At 42.8% G+C, this 27,679-nt stretch overlaps 1 protein-coding gene across 2 annotated transcripts in view; it reads left to right on the forward strand.

Moving 5' to 3' along the window:
* Window positions 1-27,679, forward strand: part of CPB2 (carboxypeptidase B2) — a 59,155-nt gene that overhangs the window by 12,708 nt on the left and 18,768 nt on the right. The window contains exons 2-7 of one of the 2 annotated variants that reach the window (XM_001929146.5): window positions 6,536-6,611; window positions 9,120-9,244; window positions 11,277-11,385; window positions 14,286-14,387; window positions 16,905-17,009; window positions 23,807-23,917. In XM_001929146.5, coding sequence (XP_001929181.1) covers window positions 6,536-6,611; window positions 9,120-9,244; window positions 11,277-11,385; window positions 14,286-14,387; window positions 16,905-17,009; window positions 23,807-23,917 — 628 coding nt within the window. The remainder of the gene's footprint in view (window positions 1-6,535; window positions 6,612-9,119; window positions 9,245-11,276; window positions 11,386-14,285; window positions 14,388-16,904; window positions 17,010-23,806; window positions 23,918-27,679) is intronic. The other variant, XM_084981797.1, reaches the window with a different exon arrangement.

Raw genomic sequence — 27,679 nt, forward strand, 5'->3', positions numbered from 1 at the left:
CTCCAGTGTTCTAGCCACTTCTTGCTCCTCTGATCCAAGAGTCAAGTGATGTCCTATGGTGACTGCAACAGCCAGACAGGCTAGTTCCCTTTGGACCATATTATGACAGACCGTGGGAAAGTTATTATTATTATTATTATTATTATTATTTTTTGTCTGTCCCACGGCATATGGAGATCCTGGGCCAGGGATCAGATCTGAGCTGCATCCATGAGCTAAGCTGGCTCCTTAACCAGCTGTGCTGGGCTGGGCATGGAAACCACGTCCCAGGGCTCCCAAGATGCTGCCCGTCCTGTTGTGCCACAGCGGGAGCTCCGGGAAAGTCAAGTTGAAGCAAGACTGTAAATATATTTAGTATCTGTCCTGAGGCAATGCAAACTGTTTCTGATACTTTTTTCTGATAGGGATGGCCAGTCCAACAGCTGAATCACACACACCGGAGGCTCTGCCCAGCCAATGCTACACTGAGCATAGCAGCTACAATGGGGACTCCTCCATGGTCAAGTTTGTCCACTGCCATCCAATAGGATCCATCTAGCTTTTGTGGGAGACAGACTTGTCAATTAAAGGTGAACTTGATAAGAGCCACCATTCCTGCATATTTAAGGATGATATCTTTATGAGTGGCCCTAAATCTGCCATTTCCCCCCAGAATGCATTTTTTTTTTGGTACATTTTTTAAATTGGCTGGGGGGTGGACAGTTTCACATTTCGTGTTTTTTTGCCAGATAGCTCTTACTTTACAGGCGAGGAACCATTGTGGGTGTTCTGCCAACGACTGAGTTGGTCCACTTCAGTTATACATTTGGGGAGTAGGAGAAAATCATGGGGAGACCCACGGGCCTGGGGCACCCAGTATGAGCTGAACTTAGACTAAGACTCTGGATCTTCCGGTTTCAGTGTCACCCTGCATCCCCCAGACCTCAGCCAGGCTGAGGGTTCATCTTTCCCCAGCGGGCAGAGTTACCTGAGCAAATGGTCAGAGGTTCCTTTGGCAAAGGACTGAGGGAGTTGTGATCATGTACCCCGTCTATACTCCTGCAGGGTCTTTCTTTGTGGGGACCTGACTCCTCCTTCAGGCAAAGGATTCTAGACCTAGAACTGCACAGGTCTGGGCCTGGGGCAGTGGTCGAGGGTTTTGCCTGGGGAGGCTGTACTCAGCCATTCTCATCTAGCCCGGACTTGTTTTGATTGTAAAGATTGAGCAATACCTTTATTGGCAGCTGACTCTCTTGCCCCTAAGAACTCGGTGTTCTCTTAACTCACTAGGGTTTTCCAAAGGCCATGTCCCTCTGGCTACCACTCTGACCTTGTGGCTCTTACGATCATTGTGTCCAGCCTGCTACTCCTGGTTAAGTACACCCACCTGGCTTTGGTTGCAAAGCTCTCCCATCACCCCCATTGCTGTTGGGAGCTCTGTTCTGTCATGTCATCTCCAACCATCAGCCCTCAGAATCGACTCCCACCTCCCCTCCTGGCCTCCAAAGCAGCATCTAGGGTTAAGTCATGATATGATCCAGCTGTGGAAGGGCTGAGTATGCTCACGAAGAAAAAGGACGTGGAGTTCCTTTGTGGCTCAGCGGGTTCAGGATCCAGTGTTGCCACTGTTGTGGCTCTGGTTGTGGCTGGGGTCAGTCCCTAACCTGGGAACTTCCACATGCTGTGGGCACAGCCAAAGAACCCCAAACAAACCAAAGAACACAAAAACAAACAAATAGGACTTTGTCCCTAAAGAAATACTCTTGCCTGTGATATAGGATTTGACCTTCTGGTTAGATCCTTGCAGGGTGGTGCTGACTGCTTCTAGGATGGTGCTTGGAAGCTTGGAGAAAATAATGGCCTGCATTAAATGAACTAGAAATGTCAAAATGACTGTGGCCGATGGTAAAAGGCGGTGGAGTGGGGATCAAAAAATTCCTAGGGCAAGGGGTTTTCTGTCTTGGCTCAGTGGTAATCAACCCGACTAGTAGCCAGGAGGATGTGGGTTCGATCCCTGGCCATGCTCAGTGGGTTAAGGATCTGGCATTGCGATGGCTGTGGCATAGGCCAGCAGCAACAGTTCCGATTCGACCCCTAGCCTGGGAACTTCCGTATGCTGTGGGTGTGGCCCTAAAAAGACTAAACTAACAGAAAATTCCTAGGGTGGAATGTGCTAGAATAAAAATACGACAAAGGGCTAGAAAACCCACCAGTAACTACGCCCCACTGATGGGCTCAGAGGACATTTGAAAACAATGAAAGGGTCACCAGTGTTGTGAAAAGATTGGTAGTTGCTTTTCACACAATAGCTTTCCAAAATAGTTTTTTTCCGATTAAATAAAATAGGTTCTTTTTGGTTATAAAAAGTAAATAATGTGGAACAGCACAAAATCAGGGAAACACTGAAATTTCATCATCCTGAGAAAATTTTATTAACATTTTGGTGATTATTCTTTTCATGCATTTCTCTATGGATTTATAAATATCTGGGTGTAATATCACATTAGCCGAATATCATATCTTGTAGCAGAGGCATAGAGATTTTCTTTTGAAAACAAACTTACTTGTTTCCTGCCCTCACCAACCCAGTCCTTCAATTGCCATTTATTCTCCACCATCCAAATCATTGTTAACAATGGGCTGTTTATTTATTCATATTTTTCTCTTGCTTTTAACACTTATAATTTTCCTTTATCTAACTTATTTTTCTACAAAAGTGGGATATTTCATAGATTTCTCCACTTGATTCTTTTCACTCGTAATGCATCATGTAAATCTCCCCCAAGTTAACTATTTTAAATATAACTCATTCTTTGTAATGGCTACAGAACATTCTAGAATGTGGAGACACCATTAACATTCAATTCTATATTGATAAGTATTCATATGGTTTCCAGTTATTGCTGCTATGAATAATCCTGTAATACTTATCCTTGAATATATATCCTTAAGCACTAGCTGAATAATTTATGCTTCAACTATACTAGGGAACTGACATAAAATTTCTAAATCTGTTGTTTCTGTGAATGCCTCTTTCTCTCTTTTGATAATCAAGTCTCCCCAGGTTTATTTCCAGAATGAAGAATCTTTTAATCGTACTTTCCAAAATAAACTATCCTCTACCCTGCTGTCAAAATCATTCTTAAAAATCACAAGTCAGGAGTGCCCATCGTGGCTAAGCAGAAACTAATCGGACTAATATCCATGAGGATGCAGGTTTGATCCCTGGCCTCGCTCAGTGGTTTAAGGATCCTGCATTGGTGTGAGCTGTGGTGTAGGTTGCAGACACAACTCTGATCTGGCATTGCTGTGGCTGTGGCATAGGCCTGCAGCTACAGCTCTGATTCGACCCCTAACCTTCAGCCCTAAAAAGACAAAAAAAAAAAAAAAAAAAAAAAAGTCACGAGTCAAATTATGTCACTTTCCTAGCAGTTCACTCCCTGCTATATAAAGACCAAATTTCCCAGCATGCATCAGAAAACTTCTCTCTGCAAGAACTTACACAAGGTTCAAGTTCATTTCTGTTTGGCTACCATTCTTTTCCTGCCCTGAACCATCTACATCCTACACTTGCCAAAAATAAACAACTTGCCATTTCCCCAACACTGCCTCTTTGTCTTCTGCTCTTCTGCCTACATGCTGCTTACCGACCCAGTTCTCGCTCCCATGGTGCTTTTGTTAATGATGACAGCAGAAGTTATTGTAACCTTTTGAGTTTCTAGAGCTCTTGGTACACGCCTTTATTTTTATTTTTATTTTATTTTTTTTGTCTTTTTGCTATTTCTTTGGGCTGCTTCCGCGGCATATGGAGGTTCCCAGGCTAGCGGTCGAATCGGAGCTGTAGTCACCGGCCTACGCCAGAGCCACAGCAACGCAGGATCCGAGCCGCGTCTGCAACCTACACCATAGCTCACGGCAACGCCGGATCGTTAACCCACGGAGCAATCTCAGGGACCGAACCGGCAACCTCATGGTTCCTAGTCGGATTCGTTAACCACTGCGCCACAACGGGAACTCCTGTATTTCTCTTCTTTTTAAAAAAATTTGTTAGAGTATCGTTGACTTAACAACGTTATGTTAGTTTCCTGTGTACAGCAAAGTGAATCGGTTCTATGTGTACACAATACTTTCTTTTTCAGCTTCTTTTCCTATAGTCCCTCACCCTGCTGCTTCTGTTCCACCTTTATCCAAATCTCTATCACTTGCAAAAATGGATGAAGAGCTGCAAGTATGAACATTTACTGTGAGATTCTTTCCTCTCTGATTAAGTGGTATGTGAAAATAAAGTAGGTCCATGTTGGTTCATATTAATCTATTACCTTGGGCTTTGCAAGAATCACTAAGCATTTTTCAACCTGGCAAGCTTTGCAAGGCAGAAAGAAATACAACAAAACAAAGGTGAGAAAACAAATTAAACCAAGTGTCAGCTAAAACAACAAAAAACCTCTATTAATGTAATTTTCCACATTAAGAGATTAAACCAGAAAAGCCTTAGGCTCATCTCCTAAAAACATATGAAAAAATCCACATCCATCTGTGATTAAAAATTCATATCAGTCAGTAGAAGGAAATTTCTTTAACCTGATAAAAGGCACCCACAAAACCCTACAAGCATTCTAAGTGAGATGTTAGAACGTTTTCCTTAAAAATTATGAATCATGTATTTTATTTCTTCTTTTATTCAATGCTGTACTGAAGGTCCTAACCAATACAATAAATGAAGAAAGAAAAAAGAAAAGGAAAGAAAAGAAAAAGAAAAAAAGAAGGAAGGAAAGAAAGAAAGGTGTTCTCGTTGTGGCACAGTGGTTAACGAATCCAGCTAGGAACCAGGAGGTTGTGGGTTCAATCACTGGCCTCACTCAGTGGGTTAAGGATCCGGAGTTGCTGTGAGCTGTGGTGTATGTAGGTCACAGATGTGGCTTGGATCTGGGGTTGCCGTGGCTCTGGTGTAGGCCAGAGGCTACAGCTCCATTAGACCCCTAGCCCGGGAGCCTCCACATGCCATGGGCGTGGCCCTAGAAAAGACCAAAAAAGAAAAAAAAATAAGTAAAAGAAAGAAAGCCTCTGTAATTATTTAAGTGAAAAAAATAAAACTTACTATGTGCAATTGTAATGATGGTTTACAAAAAAAAAAAAACAAAAAAAAACAAAGTATCTACATGAAAATGATCAAAATTGCCAAGGTATCTGGATGGAAAATAAATGCAAAAGCCCATTTTATTTCTATTAACTCAGCAATTAATAACTAAGAGATGAAATGTTAAAAAGTCACCATTTACAAAAGAAAAGCAAATTTGCTAGAATAAATATAATAAAAAGTAGGCAACACAAGTGTACCACAGAGAAGAAAATGCGAATGGCCAGTAACCAAATGGAAATAATTCTACTTCATTCATAAGCCTGAAAATTTAAATTAAAATCACAAGAATATTCCATTTTACAACCATTAGATTGAGAAAGTTAAAAAGGCAGCACTGGAATTCTCTTATGGCACAGTGAATTAAGGATTTGGCATTGTCACTACAGAAGCTTGGGTTGCTGCTGTGGCACGGGTTCAATCCTTGGCCTAGGACCTTCCATGTGCCTTAGGTGCAGCCAAAAAAAAAAAAAAAAAAATTCAGATAGCATCAAGTCTTGAGGAGTTATAGGAAAACTTTTCCACCACCGGTGAAAATATAAATTGATATAAAAAATTTGAGGAATAATTTGACACTGTCCTGTAAAATGAAAATTGCATGTACTGTGTGAAATAGCAGTTCTGCTTGTAGACAAATCCTTGCACATAGAAACTATGATTAGATACTTTAACACAGATGATAATTGTAAAAATACAACATTGACTGAAAAAACACTATACGTATGATATACCATTTTTATAACGTTGTCTAAATGTAATGATTAAGAACACACCCTTATGCATTAAATATTTAATTTTTAAAATTAAAACATATACACGTCGGAAAAGTAAGCATTCTGCAAACCACCTCCATTTAGGAGGGCTTTTGATTTTGTAATTGCTTAGGAGTGGAGAGAATGACAGAGTTACTCTCTTTTTCATTTTTTGAGGTTACATTGACAGATGACATGAAGTTTCATGGGTACAACAGTTTATTTCTACTTCTGTATAGACAATGTGCTCACCACCAAAAATTTATTTTCCATCTGTCACCATACAGTTGACCCCCTACCCACTTAGCCCCCCCCCCCGCCCCCCGTAACCACTACTCTGCTCCTTATACCTAGATTGTCTGGTTGTTTTGGTTTGGTTTGTCTCTTTTGTTTTATTTTATATTCCACATATGATATGAGTGAAACCCTGTGATATTTGTTTGTCTCCATCTGACTTATTTCACTTAGCATTATATCCTCAAAATCTACCCGTGTGTCAAAAATGGCAAGATTTTCTTTTTAACACTTTACTTCGTCTGTGATAAGACCCCTTTTTCTTTCAATGTTTTGCTGCCTTTCATAATTACCTAGAAGCGCTTCCCAGTATGATTTACCTTATTTTCACTTTTTACTTAACATCAAAATCCTGTTTTATTTTTTTCCCCAGTGGCCAGGTTTTATCTGCTCTTCCTAGAACCTCTAGGCAAGTTCAAATTCTGCAGAATCTTACTACAACGTATGAGGTAATTTCTCCCTCGTTTCTCTTCCTATTGGTTTTATTTTATACAAAGGTGGAGTGCCATGGTCTCTCCTTTGTGTTGTGTGACTTAAAAATGACTGGTACGAAACCCTCTTCTCGAAACCTTCTCCTTTCCATAATTTTATGGTTCCCCAAACCAAACTTCATTTGTGCTATTGGCTTTTCAGTCAGTTGTGTAATAGTACCTTGGGATTGAAAGTGTGAATTTACAAAGATGCTACAATAAAAGAAGTCCAGTAGGACTTTGCTTAAAAAGCAATATTTCTTGTGGGTTCCTGTCAGGGCTCAGCAGTAGGATCCATGAGGACACAGGTTTGATCCCTGGCCTTGCTCAGTGGGTTAAGGATCTGGCGTTACCATGAGCTTGGTTTAGGCTGCAGACGCGGCTTGGATCCTGCGTTGGTGTGGCTGTGGTGTAGGCTTGCTGCTACAGCTACAATTCGACCCCTAGCCTGGGAACTTCTGTATGCCACAGGCGCAGCTCAAAAACAAACAAACAAAAACATAATTCTTAACCAAGGAAGAAGCAGAAGAAACAAAAAAGAAAATGTATTAAAATGGCCATGCCTGAGACCCAATTCTCCAGAATGTAGAAAACTGATAAGAGTTATAAAATGTCATGATAAAAAATTCATGGCTCCCTGGTTGTTGATTGAGGGTTCTCTGAGAAGCAGACATCAAAACCAGATTAACGGAAGTTCCCTTGTAGCGCAGTGAGTTAAGAATCCAGCATTGCTGCCACTGTAGCCAGGTTTGATTCCTGGCCTGGGAACTTCCACATGCCATGGATGCAGCCTAAAAAAAAAGGAAAGGCAGATTAAAGGTGTGAGAGCCCTGCCAGGGGGTTGCACCATCAAGCCGCTCCAACGCCTGTGCAGAATGGAGGGTTGCGCCTGGACCACTCCAGACTGCAGGGCAGTTCGGAGGAAGCTTTGGCTGGACCCTGGCAAGTCCTTAAGCTGACATTCCCTATCAGTGGAAACCCTTATCTGGCAGGAAGGGGCCTGCAATCTTTTGCCTGCCATCGTTTGCCTGCAGTGCCCCATCACTGGCGCCAGGTGGAGCCGCACAGCCTCAGCCTCTGGTGAATCAAGAGGGGCAGCGGTGGGAAAGGTCGGTCAACACAGCCTCTCCCACAGAGAGCTGATGGATGCGTTTGCACAGCCACCAGGCTGCGGACAGAGGAAACTCTGCCAGAGGAAGCATCAGAGATCCAGAATTTAGGTTGTGTTCCGCCTCTTTTTTTTTTTTTTCCTGTTGTTATTTTCCCAATACAATTTTTTTTCCCCCACTGTACAGCATGATGACCCAGTTACACATTCATGTCTACATTCTATTTTCTCACATTATCATGCTCCATCGTTAAGTGACTAGACATAGTTCCCAGGGCTACACAGCAGGATCTCATTGCTAATCCACTCCAAAGGCAATAGTTTGCATCTATTCTTAATGTGAGATTTTAGACAACTGAGCTTGGAGCCCTAATTTCTTCATCTGAATAGTGAAAATAATAACCCCTGCCTCCTCTATGATGAAGTGTTGTGATAGTGATCCAAGGCCGTGAGCATGAAAGTGTTTTGGAAAAAATGTAGTCAAATAGAAAAAAAAAAAAGTTAAGTATTATGGGAAGGCATGACCCAAAGGCCATGATTAGGTTAAGGAAAAGGAACACCAACATGGTAATTATATCACGGGTATGAATTTTTTTTTTTTTTTTTTTGGTTTTTAGGGTCGGAACCTGCAGCATATGGAGGTTCCCAGGCTGGGGGTCGAACTGGAGCTACAGCGGCCAGGCTATGCCACAGCCACAGCAATGAGGGATCTGAGCTTCGTCTTTGACCTACACCACAGCTCATGGCAACGCCGGATCCTTAACCCACTGAGCGAGGCCAAGGATGGAACCCGCATCCTCATGGACACTAGTCAGATTCATTTCTGCTGAGCCACGATGGGAACTCCCAGGTATGGAATTTTTATTAAAGAAAAAAACATTTTTCTTTCTAGATACACTTGCATTTCTTTTTAAACATTTGACATACACATCCAGTTTTTGTGTTTGCTTTGCCACACCTGTAGCATGTGGAAGTTCTTGGGCCAAGGATTGAACCCGAGCCACAGCTCTAACCAGAGCCACAGCAGAGACAATGATGGATCCCTAACCCACTGAGCACCAGGGAACTCCCATCCACATTCAGTTTTACAGCGGGTCCATAAAAATATCCATTCATTCATTCATTCATTCATTCATTATCTCACCAAATATTTAGAGGACCTAGTATGTTCCAGGCCCTCTTTAGCAACAGAGGTTACAGAGAATAAAACAACCTCCCTGTAAAATAAATGCTTATACTTCCTCACGTGTAATGGGGACCAGTGGCCAGGAATTGTCTCCCCCTCGCCCTTACAGACATACTTTTATGGCTTTAGATATAGATGAGAATGATGTGAATAGTCATTTTTATTTTATCAATTTTTCCCCTTGAAACTGCAGATTGTGCTCTGGCAGCCAGTAACAGCTGATGTAATTGAGAAGAAAAAAGAAGTCCATTTTTTTGTGAATGCATCTGATGTAAGCGCTGTGAAAACTCATTTAAATGAGAGCGGAATTCCATCCAGGTAGGCATGATTCCTGAGTAGAAGCCATCAGAAGAAGCCCCTCTGATGCTTCTTAGAAAAATACATACACTAAACATGGCCATGTGGACGTCTCTGGAATGGACAGGTGATAAAGCCCAAGTGGCAGCTCTGTGAGCTTGGCCAAGTGGTTTCCTCTCCCGGCCTCAGTCCCTTCTCTGAAAAGCACTGTTAGACTCCGTCATCTGTGGACACGCTGTGGTTCCTCCCAATGCCTTCCTTCGTATGATTTCTCTGCTCTGTGCCAGGGCTCCGGGAGCAAACTGGTCTTTCACTTTAGCGGGCTTTGGGGGTCTCTCTTGAAAAAGCAGCTGCTGAAGGGGATTTTGTTCCTTCTTCCTTTTGGAATCTCTTGTCTGCATCTCCTTTCTGCATCCATTGCCCAAGTGCCAGGGTCCCACGTGCCCTTGTACTTCCGGAGGCCGTGCTCAATTCCGTGTATCAGTGGGCAGCCTTTGGATACCACACTATGATGATTATTTTTTTACTTTGTTGTTTGGGGGGGTTTGGTTTTTAATTAAAGTATAGTTGGTTTGCAATTTGTGCCAACTTCTGCTGTATAGCAGAGTGACTCTGTTATATATATATATTCTTTTTTTTTTTTTTTGGTCTTTTTAGGGCTGAACCCACAGCATATGGAAGTTCCCAGGTGAGAGTTAGAATCGGAGCTAGAGCTGCCACCCTACACCACAGCCACAGCAGCCAGATCCGAGCCACATCTGCTACCTATACCACAGCTCACGGCAACACTGAGTCCTTAACCCACTGAGCAAGGCCAGGGATTGAACCCGCATCCTCATGGATACTAGTCGGGTTCCTTCACCACCGAGCCACGATGGGAACTCTGATAGACATTCTTTTTTTATATTCTTCTTTATCATGCTAAATCCTGGGAGATTGGATATAGTTCCCTGTGCTATATATAGAGTAGGACCTTGTGTATCCATTCTAAATGTAATATGATCATCATTAAAAACATGTTACAGTTCCCTTCCAGGAACTGTGCTGAGCCTTTCTATACATTGTATCATTTAATCTTTATTTAACCTTGTGAGATACAATCCTCATTATGCCGATGAAAGAAATGTACAAATTTACAAAGGAATTTCGCAAGGTCAACAGACTAGAACATAGCAGAGCTAGGAGTCAAACTCAGACCTTTCTAATGTCAAGCCTTGGCTTTTACCCACAGGCCTAAATAAAAGAAACTTTCTTGGCCACACCTGTGGCATATGGAAGTTCCTGGGCTAGGGATCGAATCCAAGCTGCAGCTGCAACCTATGCCACAGCTGCGGCAACGCTGAACTCACTGTGCCAGGCCAGGGATCAAACCCTCGCTACCAGAGATGACACTGGATCCTTAACTCCAGTGTCCACAGCAGGTACCCCAAAAAGTTTTATTAAAATGACAGCTAACTTTCAAATTGTTCATAGAATGGCTTAACTCAGTTAAAATGTTTGTGCCTAGATAACTGTGTGACCCTTGGCAAAATAAATGAGATCACTTTCCCAAACCTTTCCTTCTCCTGTGCTCTTATTTCTCTAGAGATTTGGCCATCTTTGGGCTTATAGAACATCTGGTAGAGGTCTGTGGTTGTCACAAGGAAAAAAAAATAAAGTCTTTCTGCCTCTCCTTGGTCCTTAACTGAAAACAGAATAATGCCGTGTTCCTCTGGATTGAAGAAAGTTGTCTATTAACCTGTGTGTTTGTATAAAAGACACTAATGAGTCACAATCAAGAAATATGCTAACAGGGAGGACAGATCGAGAGGTTCAAGGCTTTGAACACCTACCACGCACAAGCCATGGTCTCTCTGCTTCCCCACCAAGGCTCTGCCCAGAGGGCTTGTGAATTTCAGCATCGCGTGCTGTTAGCCTGCTCGTATTTTCACCTCATACTTAGCATTTTTTAGTGATTTTTCCTTCCAAGCTCACCTGTTGTGCCTGCAGTGGGCTGTGCGGGAAAATCAGAGCCCGGCTTGGAAACCAGCTCACCCTGTGTTTCATCACCCAGTGTCTTGTTGGAAAATGTGGAAGACCTGATCCAGCAGCAGACTTCCAACGACACCGTCAGCCCCCGGGCCTCGTCCTCGTACTACGAACACTATCACTCACTAGATGAGGTAAGCTGTCACGTTGCGCTCCCACATCCGTCCTTTCAGGTAACGAGCGTTGCCGTTTCCATGGGAAATTGTTGAGGAATCATAATTGGTGGAAGACGGTGAAGAAAAGTCACACGTGGGTGGATTACGCGCAGGTAATGCATCCTTTTTGTAGATTTCGTGCCTGGGGAGATGGCGCTGATCTTGGACGTGGCCCCTGAGCAGGCTGTTGGTCCTGAGAGTGTCTCTGACTGTCAGGAGTAACACTGCAGTGAGAACGGGGAGAGCAGGAAATTAAAATGGGGCCTTTTTCCTGAAACTGCCATACACAGACACACACAGACACACACACACAGACACACACACACACACAGTCCAATTAATCATGCCCCCTTGAACCATTACCCTGAAAATACTCTTGCGGAATAATTGCCACATTATCTCACAGAATTGAAGGGATTTATTCACTTATTATAAAGTGTATAAGTGCATTTTATTTCCCTTAGAAGGAACCTATGTAAAATAATAATAATAATAATAATAATAATCCTTTGCTTTAATCTTTAAGAAACTGTTTTTTTCTTCTTTCTTTCTTTCTTTGGGCCACACCTGGGGCACATGGATGTTCCTGGGGTAGGAGTTGCATTGGAGCCGCAGCGGTCAACCTGTGCCACAGCCATGGCAATGCCAGATCCCAGCTACAGCTGTGACCTATGCTGCAGCTTTCAGCAACGCTGGACCCTTAACCTACTGAGCAAGGCCAGGGATCGAACCTGAATCCTCATGGATACCAATTAGGTTCTTAACCCACTGAAACACAATGGGAGCTCTGATTTTTTTTCTATTAGTATTTATAGGTTCCAGCTTTTCTAGAGGGAAATTAAGCAGCATATTGATCGGCTGTTGACCTCAGTAAGCTTTCACATTCTACTGTAAGAGCCATTTCCCATATTTGTTAGTTGAAAGGGTAAACCCCTCAAAGTACCTTCTTTCTTTCTTTTTTTGTCTTTTTAGGGCTGCCCCCCCGCCGCCCCCTAGCCCCTGCAACACATAGAGGTTCCCAGGCTAGGGGTCCAGTCAGAGCAACAGCTGCTGGCCTACACCACAGCCACAGCAAAGCCAGGTCCGAGCCGTGTCTGTGACCCACACCACTGCTCGCCGCAATGCCAAATCCTTGACCCACTGAGCAAGGCCAGGGATCGAACCAGCAACCTCGTGGTTCCTAGTCGGATTCACTTCCGCTGCAGAAACAAACTCCCCAGAGCACTTTCTTTTCAATGTAATACACTCCAAGTAATACAAATCCCTTGATACCTTTTATTCTTTCATAGGCATATGCTGCTGTATTCCTTCATATGAGTATTTTTATCCTGCTTGGCTAGGTGCCCAGAAACTGTTAAGGACCATATCCTTATTTTTAAGACATCTAAGACTTAAGCAATAAGAATCAATTTTTAAATTTAATCTCCAAAAGCATCTGTTCCTTTCCAGTTAGTTACACCAGAACTCCGTGCGCTTCTCCCCCTGATGTACCCGGCTGGTTGATGGGGATCTCAAATGGCAGCCCTGTCCTTTCTCTCTCCTACCTTCCCTCTGTCTCTTCCACCAAGATCCCCTCCCTCCAGCCTCCCCCATCCGTCCTGCGGCAGCAAACTTGAGGCCCAGAGTTGAGAGGCTGGGTAGGCACCCTTTGCAAAATGGAGAAGGAAACTCTGCCTTCCTACTACGTCCAGCTGCTGTGTTGGGTTTGGTAGGAAGAGGGGAATGCCAGAAGTATTTAAAAATATTTTTCTTGTATATTTAAAATATTTTGTTCGAAGAGAGATTTTTTTCTTACCCTATCCCCAGGAAAGAATTGGAAAGCCATGAGCGGAAAAAAGCATTAGAAATAAAGCCGAGCGTTGGCTGTGGCCCCTGTAGATGGTGTACGGGTGTGAAGATGGCTCCTGAGAATGTGGTCTGGGTTAAGACACGAGCAGGTCCATCATTCGGCCTGCTTTGAAGGGGACGCTAGCCTAAAGTCAGACCCAGCATCTTGCATTTGTTTTTCCTTCCACGGTACTCTTGACGGAATCAGAAAGCACTGGACTTCCACCCAGGAGAGAGGTCCGGAATCAGACGCTTCCCGGGGTGGAAGAGAATTGTCTCTTCTCCAGATCGTCCTCGCCTTTGCCTCATCCCTTCAGAGATCTTATCATGGGTGCCAGCTTCTCCGGTGGGAAATAGTGACACCTCCATTTAGCTGGTGCAAAGCCAGTGCCCAGTGCTTCTTTAGCTTCCTCTTGAGAAATGAATTAAAACATAATCCCATATAGGAGTTCCGATGGTGGCTCAGTGGTAGTGAACCTGACTCGGATCCCTGAGGACATGGGTTTGATCCCTGGCCTCGCTTAGTGGGTTAAGGATCCGGCATTGCCATGAGCTGTGGCGTAGGTTGAGGACGCAGCTTGGATCTGTGGCTGTGGTGTAGGCTGGCAGCTGCAGCTCTGATTCCACACCAGCCCAGAAACTTCCATATGCTGTGGGTGCAGCCCTCAAAAAAAAAAAAAAAAAAAAAAAAGAAAAAGAAAAAATCCCATATAAAAATAAGCTCTTGAATTTCATATGCAGAGCAGGACATCAACGTGAGGAGCCTTTAAAAAGAGCTTTCAGGAACCGTGGTTTAAAGATTAACGTTTCTTACCTTGTCCTAAGATTCTTAGAACGTTTTCACGCTTTCTCTAACCCTTGACATGTTTCAAAACTTTATTGATTTTCTCAACAGCAGCACCAGCACCCTGCCCCCAAGTGTTTCAGCTCCTCATTCTGTCCACGTACAAGTGTTTTAGAGGGATCGCCTTTCCCTGAAAAAGGCGCTTCTTTTGTCAGGGAAATGCTTTGAACTTGCTCTGTGACTGACCGCTGGTTTTCTGCTTGGATAGATCTATTCTTGGATAGAGGTTATAACTGAGCGGCATCCTGATATGATTGAAAAAATCCACATTGGATCCTCATATGAGAAGCGCCCACTTTATGTTTTAAAGGTATGTTGTGGGGAGAAGCATTGATCTTTCAACTTTGGGGAGGGGGGGTGTTCCTTCTCCAGCAAGGCTTATTATTACTTGGATTTTTTTTTTTTTTTTGAGTTCTGGGAATAAGTATATTACCAGTGTCCCTCAACTTTAATACCCGGCTATTTAGAGCTTGTTACTACCTTTAATTTTCCCCCCTTTACTAATGCCGTGTAGGTCTAAGCGTAGTAACCTCAGTTTTAGAATCAATTCTGTGTCTACTTATGTGTCAGTGAAGCCACTTAACCTTTCTGGGCTTCAGCGCCTACTTTCAGAAAATGAGAGATGTGGTCTAGATTATTTTTCAAACCCTTGTTTTATGTGCACCACCACCTCTAACTGACTTACTTGGAGAAAAAAAAAGGAGAGGAGTCTGTTATTGAACAAATATTGACATAGATCCAGTTTTTGGAACCAAAGAAAGAGCTGAACAATGAAACCCACGAAAGGATAGGAATCGGGGTGACACTGGGAATCCTTGGCAGAGATGCTGATATGATAGCTTCTGCTTCAGTCACCCTCTGTTTGGTTATTTATTTTCAGGTAAATAAATTAGCCTTAGTCTGGTTAGTGAATTTGGCCACAGGAAGAATACTGAAACCAAACTAAGTTCTGCCTGTCAATTGCTGATTCTGCACTTCTGTTTTTTGTTTTTTTTTTTTTTTAACCACTCTTTCCCTTAAAAAAAAATTAAATGTGAAATAAAATACATTTTAAAGATGCTCTGGAAAAATGTGACCATTGGAAAAATGCATTCGACATAGTAGCATTTACTTTATGCATACTTTCCCGATGTTGCCTAAATTGCTGATAGGTGAGCCTGTTCGATTATCCAAAGGTAAGATTTTGAGTCAGGACTTCTGGGTTTTAATCTGTTCTGACAAGAACCTGCAGTGCAAATTGAAGGCAGATGTAGGAAACATCGGAGCTTCCTGGCAGCTGAGTGGGCCATCCAGGCTGGCTTGGTGTAGTCACGGCATGCCTACGTATGACATTTACTTTCTTCGGAACTGGTGTGTCTGGAACCCAGATGTACCTGTTGGAAACCCCTGTTTCCTGCTTGCTTCACTCCCAATCTTACTTAATCTAGAATGTGGACATCATGTGAGGTGTCCACATGTCTTGGGGTGACCAAGACAGTTAGACAAAAGGTTGAGGAAGGCAACTAGTCCAGACAACTCAGGATTTTCTTTTAAATGGAATAGATTAAATCAGCTGGGTAATTCTCCTCTCTGTCCAGTTTGACCCCTTGAGGTCAACGTCATTTGATTTTCTCACATGTCTTCTTGTCGGGTATCGCTTAGCTCCAGGTTAGTGAAGAAAAAACTTCTGCGTGATGTCAGTGGCAACCTAAAAATCAAGCACTCTTTTGTTCTGGTTTTGGAATTCCAACCCCGTAAATCTGTTTGATTTTGCAACTCTCTTCTCCCTTCCCTCCAAATTCTAAAATTGTCGCTATTTTTTTTTTTTATTCCGCCCTCTCCCTCCACCCCCATGAGTAGTTTTTAAACACAAGTGAAACTAGGAGTTCCCATCGTGGCGCAGTGGTTGACGAATCCGACTAGGAACTATGAGGTTGCGGGTTCGATCCCTGGCCTTGCTCAGTGGGTTAAGGATCCGACGTTGCCGTGAGCTGTGGTGTAGGTTGCAGATCCGGCTCAGGTCCCATGTTTCTGTGGCTGCGGTGTAGGCCAGTGGCTACAGCTCCGATTGGACTGCTAGCCTGGAAACTTCCATATGCCGAGGGAAACGGCCCTAAAAGAAGACAAAAAAGAAAGCAAACAAACAAACAAACAAACGCAAGTGAAACTATGATTCATTTTGTTTGGAGGTGATTTTGAGAATTTGTCTAAAGATATCAAAGGCTGTCATTGGGGAAGGGTTGGGAGTTCTTACTCCAGAAAGTTGGCAGCTTACACTGTCCTCCATGCTGTAAATCAGAATAAGTCCTCTGTCCCCAGATTTGTTGGTCATAAATTTGTGTGATGCTAGAAGTGTGCTTTTTTGTGTGTGAAGTAAGGAAATAATCCACACATTAAAAGTGTAAACCCTGGGAAAATGGTGAGAGGGTCCAAATTTATATGGAGCACCGCTGGCTTCACCCTCCCAAGCCTTTGCTGTTCCAAACCTCCCTCAGGAAATTGCCCACCCAACACATAGTAGCCAATTAATTCTAACTAGAGTGTGAAGCTCTAGCTCCTGGGTCTCTACTTCTGTACTTTCTCACGCAGCTCTGGCATCACCAGGTAATTGTAGGGGAATAAAAAGAGCCTTAAATCAAGTCCTGGCTTCAGACCTCAGTCCCAACTCTGACCAGCTGTGTGACCTTAGCTAGTGATTTTTAATCACATCCTCTTTTAATTTCCCTGGAGAATTCGCAAAGGAATGCAGAGAAGGATGCATATTTCATAGACTGGCTAACAGGATTTTAAATAGAAGCACTATATACTTGGAAGTTATTATCCTTGCTTTTTGGGTTTCTCTGGGCAGGTTTCTACAAAAGAACAAAAGGCCAAAACTGCCGTCTGGATTGACTGTGGAATCCATGCCCGAGAATGGATCTCTCCTGCTTTCTGCCTGTGGTTCATAGGCCATGTGAGTATTCACATTTTCTTTTTTTGAAAGTTTTTTGGAAGTTTAGTTGATTTACAAGGCTGTGATCATTTCGGCTCTACTGTTACGGCCGTTGCCCAGCAACCCTGCGCCGCTGCATATCAGCTCTGTACCAGCTCCAGCAGCTCTGTGGCTGCAGTGGATCCGCTCTTTGCCCCAGTGAGAAACCAAGCGAGCACTCAGAGAGGTGGAGACCTCAGGTTTATCATGCCCGCGGGCTCAGAGGAGATGGCTCTCCGGAGTCTGAGCCCCGAAGAAGGGTTTCACGAGGCTTTTATGCGCTACCTCTTCCGTCCATGCTTGGCTGGTCGGACCTGGAGTGAGGTCAGGCAAGGTAGTAGAGGCGGAGACAAGTTTACAGAAGCAGGTGTGTGGGGAGGGTGGCTGGGGACAGTTGGCTGGACTTTGCTGAGTCATCATGGCCGGGGTCTCTCCTTTGTACCTTTTTCTGGGGATATTTTCTCCTACACGACAACAAAGTGACCCATTCACACATGTACCCACAGCCAGCCTCTTTCAGATGAGTTCTCTACAGCAGGTCCCCACTGGCCAGTCATTCCGTGTGCCTCAGGGTGCATTGCCAGTCCCAAACCCCCAGTCCGTCCCCACCACCACTGCCTGTCCCCTTTGGTAACCATAAGTTTGTGAGTCTGTGAGTCTGTTTTCAGTTCTGCAAATAAGTTCATTTGTATCCTTTTTTTAGACTCCATGTATAAGTGATATCATATGACAATTATATATATTTCATTGTCTGACTAACTTCACTTAGTATGATAATTTCTAGGTCCATCCATGTTCCTGAAATGGCATTAATTTATTCTTTTTATGGATGAGTAGTATTCAATTGTATATATGTACCACATCAATTTTTTTTTTTTTTCCTTTGGGGCTACACTCGTGGCATATGGAGGTTCCCAGGCTAGGAGTTGGATCCAAGAGGTAGCCGCTGGCCTATACCACAGCCACAGCAATGCTGGATCCAAGCCACATCTGTGACCTACACCACAGCTCATGGCAACACTGGATCCTTAACCCACTGAGCAAGGCCAGGGATCGAACCTGCGTCCTCCTGGATGCTAGTCGGGTTCGTTTCCGCTGAGCCATGATGGGAACTCCTATATGTACCACATCTTCTTTATCCATTCCTCTGTTGATGGACATATAGGTTGCTTCCATGTCTTGGCTTTTGTAAATAGTGCTTCAGTGAACACTGGGGTGCATGTATCTAGAAAAGATACATAGAAAATAGAAAATTAGATAAATAGAAAATAGAAAAATAGATAAATAGAAAATTTATGCCTTTGTCTGGAGAGATGACTAGGGATGGGATTGCTGGATCATATGGTAGTTCTATTTTTAGTTTTTTGAGGCACCTCCATACTGTTTTCCATAGTGGTTATACCAATTTACATTCCCACCAACAGTGTAAGAGGGTTCCCTTTTAGTGTTCACATTTTCTTAAGCCAGAGCTTCTCAATATGTGTTCTAGGACCACGTGCATCAGAATCAACTGGCCTGTTTATTAAATGCATTTTCCCAGGTCACAACCTAGAATTCTGGAGTTCAAATCTCTAGAGGTGAGGCTTGGGAATCTACAATTTTCACAAGCTTCCCAGGTGATTTTATGCATATTAAGTTTGAGAACCAAGATTTAAACATTTCAATTACCCTAAAGATTATCTGCCTTATCCTCTCTACATTGCTGGCTGAGGCTAAACACTGCAACATAATTAAGAAATCTGCAGTTGTAACATGCTTACTAAGTACAAGAAAGAACTGAAGCAATTATTTAAATTGAGTCCTGATTAATTTATTTCTCTTTTGATTTGAATTAGCTAGGTGATCTTTTGCCCTATTCCACCCTTGGAAACTGAACATAAAGTACAACATTATAGAGTGGATCATATTTTCCATATATCATAATAGGGGAAGTAAGGGATTTTGTCTCTGGAGAAGGACTTGGCATCAAAAAAATCCATGTGTAAGACAAAGAGGAGTTTCTGTTCTTTATGCCCTCTGACTCTTACCACTATTCTGAGTGAGTTCAAAGTCCCTATGTGAGACCCATCTAACAAATTATTTTCTCAGCTCCTTGAAATGGAATACACAGCTAAACCCAACCTCAATACTGTCTTAGTAAACTTCTCCCAAGGCCATCCTCTCAGAGAGAATTCTCTTCCTGATCCTCTGATACAGAATGTGACCCCTGACAGCAACAGAGAAGGCCAGGGGAGCCATTGAACACTCTGACTTCTCTCTTTTTGTCTTTTTAGGGCCGTTCCTGTGACATATGGAGGTTCCCCAGCTAGGTGTCGAATCAGAGCCACAGCTGCCAGCCTACACCACAGCCACAGCAACGTGGGATCTGAGCCACATCTGCGACCTACACGGCAATGCCCAGATCCTTAACCCACTGAACGAGGCCAGGGATCGAACCTGCATCCTCATGGATGCTAGTCAGATTCGCTTCCACTGAGCCACGATGGGAACTCCCACTCTGGCTTCTTAATTTCCTCTCCTTCCACTTCTCTCATTCCGTACACTTACTATGCCTGCTTTTAATTTTTTTCCTTTAGTAGATTTCCAGTCCTTGGATATGTCTGCTTTCTTCCAATCCATCTGCTCCTTTCCAGGAATCTCTTCCTTCACTAATGGGTCTGAATCCCATCACAAACGTTCCATTCACCTGTATCCTGAATTTCTTGCCGTCTTGATCTGCCCTTCAGGAGCCCCAACCCTAGACACCTCACAGAATTAACCATCCTTCTTCAAGCCACCCCCTATGGGGACAATGATGAAAATATTCTACAGTCAAATAGAGGTGATGGTTGCATAACTGTGAATATCATAAAGCCCACTGAATTATATATTTTAAAATGGTGAATTTTCTGGAACGTGAATTGTATCTCAAAGAAGCTGTTAAAAATAGTCACACCTTCCTCTAGGATTTCAGCTGCAGCTGCCCATGAGGGCAGGGCTTGGCATGCAGACGACAGGCTATATTTCACCCTTCACTCACCCCTTCTGTTTGGAGCCCTGTTAATCAGACAAGAAATTCTAGGGCTAATATTGAGCCCTCTCAGTGTCTAACTTTTTGCTGAAAGACTTCCTTCCAACTATTGCTAAGATAGGAAGGAAATAAAGAGGATGAGAAGGACCAGAGAGATTAACCACTGCATGCCTATTGAGAGTTCTGCAGTCATTGTAGAAATAAGAATAAGGTGCTTTCTTATTCTAAAGAAAATAAGCTCTCCTAATCTTTTTCCTCATAATGAAAGCTGCATTAGTACTGAAAAATTACTCCAATATAAAGTTACAAATTTGTAGCATAAAAATATATTTAACTGGCTGTTCAGCTATTTAAGAGATGGCGTTTCTCATTCTATAAAATCGCTTCCTTTTCATCAAGCTTTTTTTTTCTGACCTTTAGTAGATTAAGAAGTCACTTGTACTTTTGCTTTCCTTTCTGCCATATTTCATAACTGGTTACCCCTAGCAAAGGATCTTTTTTTCAATTTTTTAATTTCCTTTATTCAGGAGCATTTATTTATATGTGATATGTGCAATGGAATTTCGTTTTATTATTATTACTATTATTAAAGTATAGTTGATTTACAATGTTTCATCAAGTTCTGTTGTACAACAAAGTGACCCAATCACACACAGTTCCCTGTGCTGTGCAGTAGGGTCCCTTTGCCCATCCATTCCAAATGTAACAGTTTTCTTCCCAAAAACCCCCAAATTCCCATCCATCCCACTCCGTCCCCCTTTCCCGTTGGAAACCCCAAGTTTGCTCTTCTTGGCCATGATCTGTTTCTGCTTTTTGTTTGTTTGTTATTTTTAGATAGGATCATCTGTTCCATACTTTAGATTCCACACATAAGTGATCTTAATTTGACTATTGTGGTTGTTTTAGGGAAATATGGATATAATATTTTAAACATTGAAAGAAAAAGTGGGGGAGTTCCCGTCGTGGCGCAGTGGTTAACGAATCCGACTAGGAACCAAGAGGTTGCGGGTTCGATCCCTGTCCTTGCTCAGTGGGTTAACGATCTGGTGTTGCCGTGAGCTCTGGTGTAGGTTGCAGATGTGGCTCGGATCCTGCATTGCTGTGGCTCTGGTGTGGGCTGGTGGCTAAGGCTCCAATTGGACCCCTAGCCTGGAACCTCCATATGCTGCGGGAGTGGCCCAAGAAATAGCAAAAAGACAAAAAAAAAAAAAAAAAAGACAAAAAAAAAAAAAAAAAAAAGAAGAAAGAAAGAAAGAAAGAAAAAGTGGTAAAGTTTTAGCTATAGCAAAGGTAAGATTTAAAAGACATTTTCTGGGAGTTCTCTTGCGGCACAGTGAATTAAAGATCTGTAGCAGCTTGGGTCACTGCTGTGGCATGAGTTTGATCCCTGGCCTAGGAATTTACACATGGCAAGGGTGGGGCCAAAAAAAAAAAAAAAAAGGACATTTTGGGAGTCCCCTAGTGGCCTAGTGGGTTAAGTGGTTAAGTAGTGGGTTAAGGATCTGGTGTTATTATTTCTATGGCATCCTGGCCTGGGAACTTCTGCATGCCGTGGGTATGGCCAATATATAAATGAATAAATAAATAAATTTTAAAAGACATTTTTTTTTGGTCAATAATGAAAAAATAATTTTTTTCTTTCCTTTTTTTTTTTTGGCTGTGCCTGCAGCATGTGGAAATTCTAGAGATTGAACCCTCACAACAGGAGTGACCCTGACTGCTGCAGTGACAACACCAGATCCTTAACCCACTAGGCTACCAGGGAACTAAAAAAAAAAAAATTCTTAAAGTTTTTTGGGTAAAGTTTAAATCAAATAATTGAAAACTAATCCACAAAATAAAATGTAGCAATGTTGCCACAGTGAAGATCTTAAACCAAAGCTTAGTTCTAGATAAAATGATTTAACTGGATGAAATTCAGCTTTGTGGTTCTCCTGCACCTCTATTTGGACATTTGGGGGTGAACTGCTCAGTCATCAAAACATGGATGTCCTTGGATCATGTTGAAATATATGACACTAAGCTGGGCATGAGTCTAAAGCAGAGAGGAGCTGTCAGATGATGCGTGTTAGGAAACTCATAGCCAGTATCTAGGAAAACTGACCACTGACTTTAAAGCCAAATGACCTGATGCTTCAGAAACACACTCAATCCTAGCAAAAAAATTAGCTCACCAATTATAAGGACAATGGAGAAAGTATTATCTACTCATGTCTGGGAATAAGACAAGGTTAGTTTAAGCTCTGATTGACATAGATTATTGTAAAAAGAGTGAACCTAGGAGATCCCACTGTGGCTCAGAGGGCTAAGGACCTGACATTGTCTCTGTGAGAATGTAGGTTCAATCCCTGACCTCAATCATTGGGTTAAGGATCCGGTGTTGCCTCAAGCTGTGGTGTAAGTCGAAGATTTGGCTCAGATCCACAGGACCACGGCTGTGGTGTGCGCCTCAGCTGCAGCTCCGATTTGACCCCTGCCTGACCAGAGAGCTTCCAAATAACACAGGTGTGGCCACAAAAAACATGGAAGTGTGGAACTATATCCAGGGTTTTGTTTCCTTAAATCTTTGTAGTGGGCTTTATGCCTTAATAAAGAATTCTTCTTATTTCTTAAAGGAAATTGTAGAAAATGTATGGCTCTATTTTCTGCCTCCATTAAGTCGGTAGGTAGACCAGTTGTCCCATGTCCGGGACATTTACCACCACTTGGCAACACAGTACCTTAAGTTCAAACTTTTCAGGGAATTAATATGCTTCCTGAAAGTTGAATACTTTTTCAAAAATAAAAGGAATAGACTAGGTTTAGTGGCTGTTAACGAGATGGATGTTAACTAGACTTATCAAGGTGATCACAATATGTGCAGATGTCAAATCATGATGTGAAATCATGATGTGAAATACCTGCAACTAATACAGTTGACCCTTGAAGAACACAGGGCTTAGGGGCCCCCAGTCTCCATACACCCAAAAGTCCACACGTAACTACAGTCAGCCCTCCATATCCACAGTTCCTCATCCCTGGGCTCAGTGAACTGCAGGCTGTATGGTACTGTGCTATAGCACTTCCTGTTGAAAAGAATCGGCATGCACGTGGTCCCACGCCTTTCAAACCTGTGTTACTCAAGGGTCAACTATGCAATATTAGATGTCAATTATATCTCAAATTAAAAAAAGAAGCAAGCTAAGTTTAGAAGCACTTAAAAATGGAGTTCCTGTTGTGGCTCAGCCGGTTAAGAACCTGACTAGTATCCATGAGGAGGCAGTTTCAATCCCTGGCCTTGCTCAGTGGGTTAAGGATCTATCACTGCTGTGAGCTGTGGTTTAGGTTGCAGACGCAGCTCAGATCCCACATGGCTGTGGTGTAGGCTGACATCTACAGCTCCGATTTAACCCTTAGCTTGCCAACTTCCATATGCCATGGGTGTGGCCCTTAAAAAAAAAGAAAGAAAAAAAAGGAGTTCTCACCATGGCTCAGAGGTAATGAATCTGACAGGTGTCCATGAGGATGCGGATTCAGTCCCTGGCCTCACTCAGTGCATTGGAGATTTGGCATTGCCTTGAGCTACGGGGTGGGTTGCAGATACTGCTCGGATCTGGCATTGCAGTGGTTGTGGTGTAGGCTGGCACCTGCATCTCCGACTGGACCCCTCGCCTGGGAACTTCCGTATGCCACAGGTGCGGACCTGAAATTAAAAAAAAAAAAAAAAAGACCGGAAAAAAAAGAAGCATGTAAAAGGTCTGCTATTAAATATGTTTGATTTGATTTGCAGGCAACTCATTTCTATGGGGCAGAAAAACTTTACACCAGTCTTCTGAGGCACATGGACTTCTATGTTATGCCAGTGGTTAATGTGGATGGTTATGACTACACGTGGAAAAAGGTACGTGAAGGCAAAGAAAACAAAACACATGCCCTTTGGGGATACAGGCTACAGAGGCTGAAATATCTATGGAATCCTGGATCCTGACATAATGGTTTTATTATGAAAAAAATTTAATTCATTATGGAAAAATCTAAACATATATAAGAATGGGAATGGGAGTTCCCATCGTGGCACAGTGGTTAACGAATCCGACTAGGAACCATGAGGTTGCGGGTTCCATCCCTGCCCTTGCTCAGTGGGTTAAGGATCTGGCGTTGCCGTGAGCTGTGGTGTAGGTTGCAGACGCGGCTCGGATCCCGAGTTGCTGTGGCTCTGGTGTAGGCCGGTGGCCACAGCTCCGATTCAACCCCTAGCCTGGGAACCTCCATATGCCGCGGGAGCGGCCTAAGAAATAGCAAAAAAAAAAGACAAAAAAAAAAAAAAAAAAAAAAAAAAAAAAAGAATGGGAATGATTGTATAGTAAACTCCCATATGCCCATCGTGCAGCCTAACAACTCATGGCCAATCTTTTTTTATCTCTATCCCCTACCTACTTCTATCTTACCCATATTATTTTGAAGCAAATCTCAGATACTATATCATTTTGTCAATGAATATTTCAGGGTGCATCTCTAAATGAGGTCTAAAAATAACCACAATGCAATTAGACATACAAATGCATGATAATTACTTAATATCATAAAATTCCCAATCAGTATTTAAATTACCAATTGTATCACAACTTTTTTCTTTTGGTCTTTTTGTCTTTTTTAGGGCTGCACCCACGGCATGTGGAGGTTCCCAGGCTAGGGGTCGAATCGGAGCTACAGCTGCCGGCCTACACCACAGCCACAGCAATGCCAGATCCAAGCCACATCTGTGACCCACACCACAGCTCACGGCCATGCCAGATCCTTAACCCACTAAGGGAGGCCAGGGATTGAGCCCACAACCTCATGGTTCCTAGTCGGATTCATTTTCACTGCTCCATGATGGGAACTCCTGTATCACAACTTTTAAAAACATTTATTAAAAATAACCACCATACAATTATTCATAAAAATGCATAATTACTCATTATCATAAAATTCCCAATCAGTATTTAAATTACCAATTGTATCATAACTTTTTAAAAAATTTATTTCTTGGGTTCAGGGTCCATATCAGGCTAATATGTTGTGATTGGTTTATGGTTTTTATTTCTCTTTTAATCCATGGATTCACTCTCTTCTTCTCTATTTCCTTGTAATTTGTTTAATTGAAGAAAAGCATTTCCCGTTGTTTGGATTTGCTAATTGCATTGCCATCTTGCAAATAATATGTTCTTTTGTCCTTTATATTTTCTAAAACTTGATATTTGGTTCTTAAAATTGATTTTATTGAAGTATAGTTGACTTATAATGTGTTAATTTCTGCTGTACAGCAAAGCGATTCAGATATATATTCTTTCCCATTATGCTTTACTATAGGGTACTGGATATAGTTCCCCATGCTCTGCAGTAGGACCTTGTTGTTTATCCATTACCCAAATTTAATCCGCTGTTCCCAAACTCCCAATCCATACCCCTTCACCCTCCTTCTCCACTGACAACCACAAGGCTATTCTCTATGTCTATGAGTCTGTTTCTGTTTTGCAGACATAAAACTGGATATTTGGGTTCTAGAAGCTTACTCAGATTCAGGTTTAACTTTTTTGCAAGACTATTTCATTGTGATAGTGTGTTCTCCCAACAGAAGTTGATGCTGTGTGGTTGTATCTCTTTTTGTGATGTTAGCTACCACTGATGCACTGTACCTAGATCCTTTCTTTTTTTTTTTTTTTTTTTTTTTTTGTCTTTTTGCTATTTTTTGGGCCACTCTCACAGCATATGGAGGTTCCCAGACTAGGGGTCGAATCGGAGCTGCAGCCACCGGCCTATGCCAGAGCCACAGCAACGCAGGATCCAAGCCGCATCTGCAACCTACACCACAGCTCATGGCAACGCCGGATCGTTAACCCACTGAGCAAGGGCCGGGACCGAACCCTCAACCTCATGGTTCCTAGTCGGATTCATTACCCACTGCGCCACGACGGGAACTCCGATCCTTTCATTTTTAATGGGACTCATTTGAATAGCATTTTGATTTGTAAAATCACAAATGGCAAGAATTAGACCAGCATTCCAGCCGAACTGGAATTGTAACAGAATTGCATTCTAACCAATATGCAAATTTAAGCCACGGGACACTTGAACTCAGTTAGGAACATAAGTGTGAGTATCACGATCAGTCTCATCGCTGCTGGAAACCATTGCTATTTCGAATCCCATCGACATCATGATTCATGTAAAATTCCTCAGGCAATATGAAGTACAGTCCTTTCTAGTTTAATGAGGGGCACATAAAGCAGTTGAGCATGTAAAGTTCAGAAAAATCCACTTGAACAGCACATATAAACACTAAGGAGAATGAGAATAATTGCAGTGAGGAATTATCAGAAATTATTTTATGCGGGAGATCTGTTCGTGGCTCAGCGGTTAACGGACTTGATTAGGATCCATGAGGACATGGGTTCAATCCCTGGCTTTTCTCAGTGGGTTAAGGATCCAGCATTGCTGTGAGCCATGATGTAGGCTGCAGATGAGGCTCGGATCCCACATTGCTGTGGCTGTGGCATAGACCAGCAGCTGTAGCTCCGATTTGACCCCTAGCCTGGGAACTTCCATGTGCCATGGGCGTGGCCCTAAAAAAAGCAAAAAAAAAAATATTTTATGTAGATGGTAATTTAAGCTACAGAGGTGGGAATGGTGAAGGAAGTCAATGAAAAAGTGATCTCAGGGAAAAGGGATACTGTGAACAAAACTTTATGGGTAGGAGTGGGCAAACCCTGAACTAAGTAAATGAGGAATACCTAGAACAGTACCTAACACAGATTTGGTGTTCAAGAAGCTGTCACTGGAGTTCCCGTCGTGGCGCAGTGGTTAACGAATCCGACTAGGAAGCATGAGGTTGCAGGTTTGATCCCTGCCCTTGCTCAGTGGGTTAAGGATCCGGTGTTGCCGTGAGCTGTGGTGTAGGTCTCAGATTCGGCTCGGATCCTGAGTTGCTGTGGCTCTGGAGTAGGCTGGCAGCTACAGCTTCGATTCGACCCCTAGTCTGGGAACCTCCATATGCTGCAGGAGAGGCCCAAGAAATGACAATAAATAAATAAAGAAGAAGCTGTCACATTTATTGATTGCTATTACAAAAAAAATGTATGTCTTTGTCTGATGCATAATGGAATTCAGCCATCCCTTAGAGATTCTTTCCCCCAACTGTCCTTTGTATCTTAACTCTACCAGTTCATCCCTGCAGTTTCAAAACCTGATTTCCTCAACAACTGTTGCTAGCGAGTCATAGGCCTGGGGTCGGAAGCAGACTGGGAGGCTTGGCAAAAGGGTTGGTGGAGAAGGGGAAATTTGTGCCACATCATCCCAACCCAGAACTTAAAGGCTATGCAGCTGCTCACATGATCAAATTTCCCAAGAACCCAATGGGGTATCTGTTTTATGTTTAAAAACCCAAGTTGAATCAGTAAAATCAAAGGGGCCATCAGGTTAGAGGTGTTTTCACGACTCTATCCCTTACGGATTTTTTTTTTTTTTTTAAGGGCCATACCTGTGGCATATGGAAGTTCCCAGGCTAGGGGTTGAATCTTCGCTACAGCTGCCAGCCTACACCACAGCCACAGCAACTCTGGTTGCTTAACCCATTGAGTGAGGGCAGGGATTGAACCGGAATCTTTATGGATCCTAGTTGGGT

The sequence above is a fragment of the Sus scrofa genome, chromosome 11 (genome assembly GCF_054392235.1).
Source record: "Sus scrofa isolate SSC_HxYL_T2T_F1_AM1 chromosome 11, Sscrofa_HxYL_maternal_Yorkshire_Landrace_v2.0, whole genome shotgun sequence".
In the NCBI taxonomy this organism is placed as follows: Eukaryota; Metazoa; Chordata; class Mammalia; order Artiodactyla; family Suidae; genus Sus; species Sus scrofa.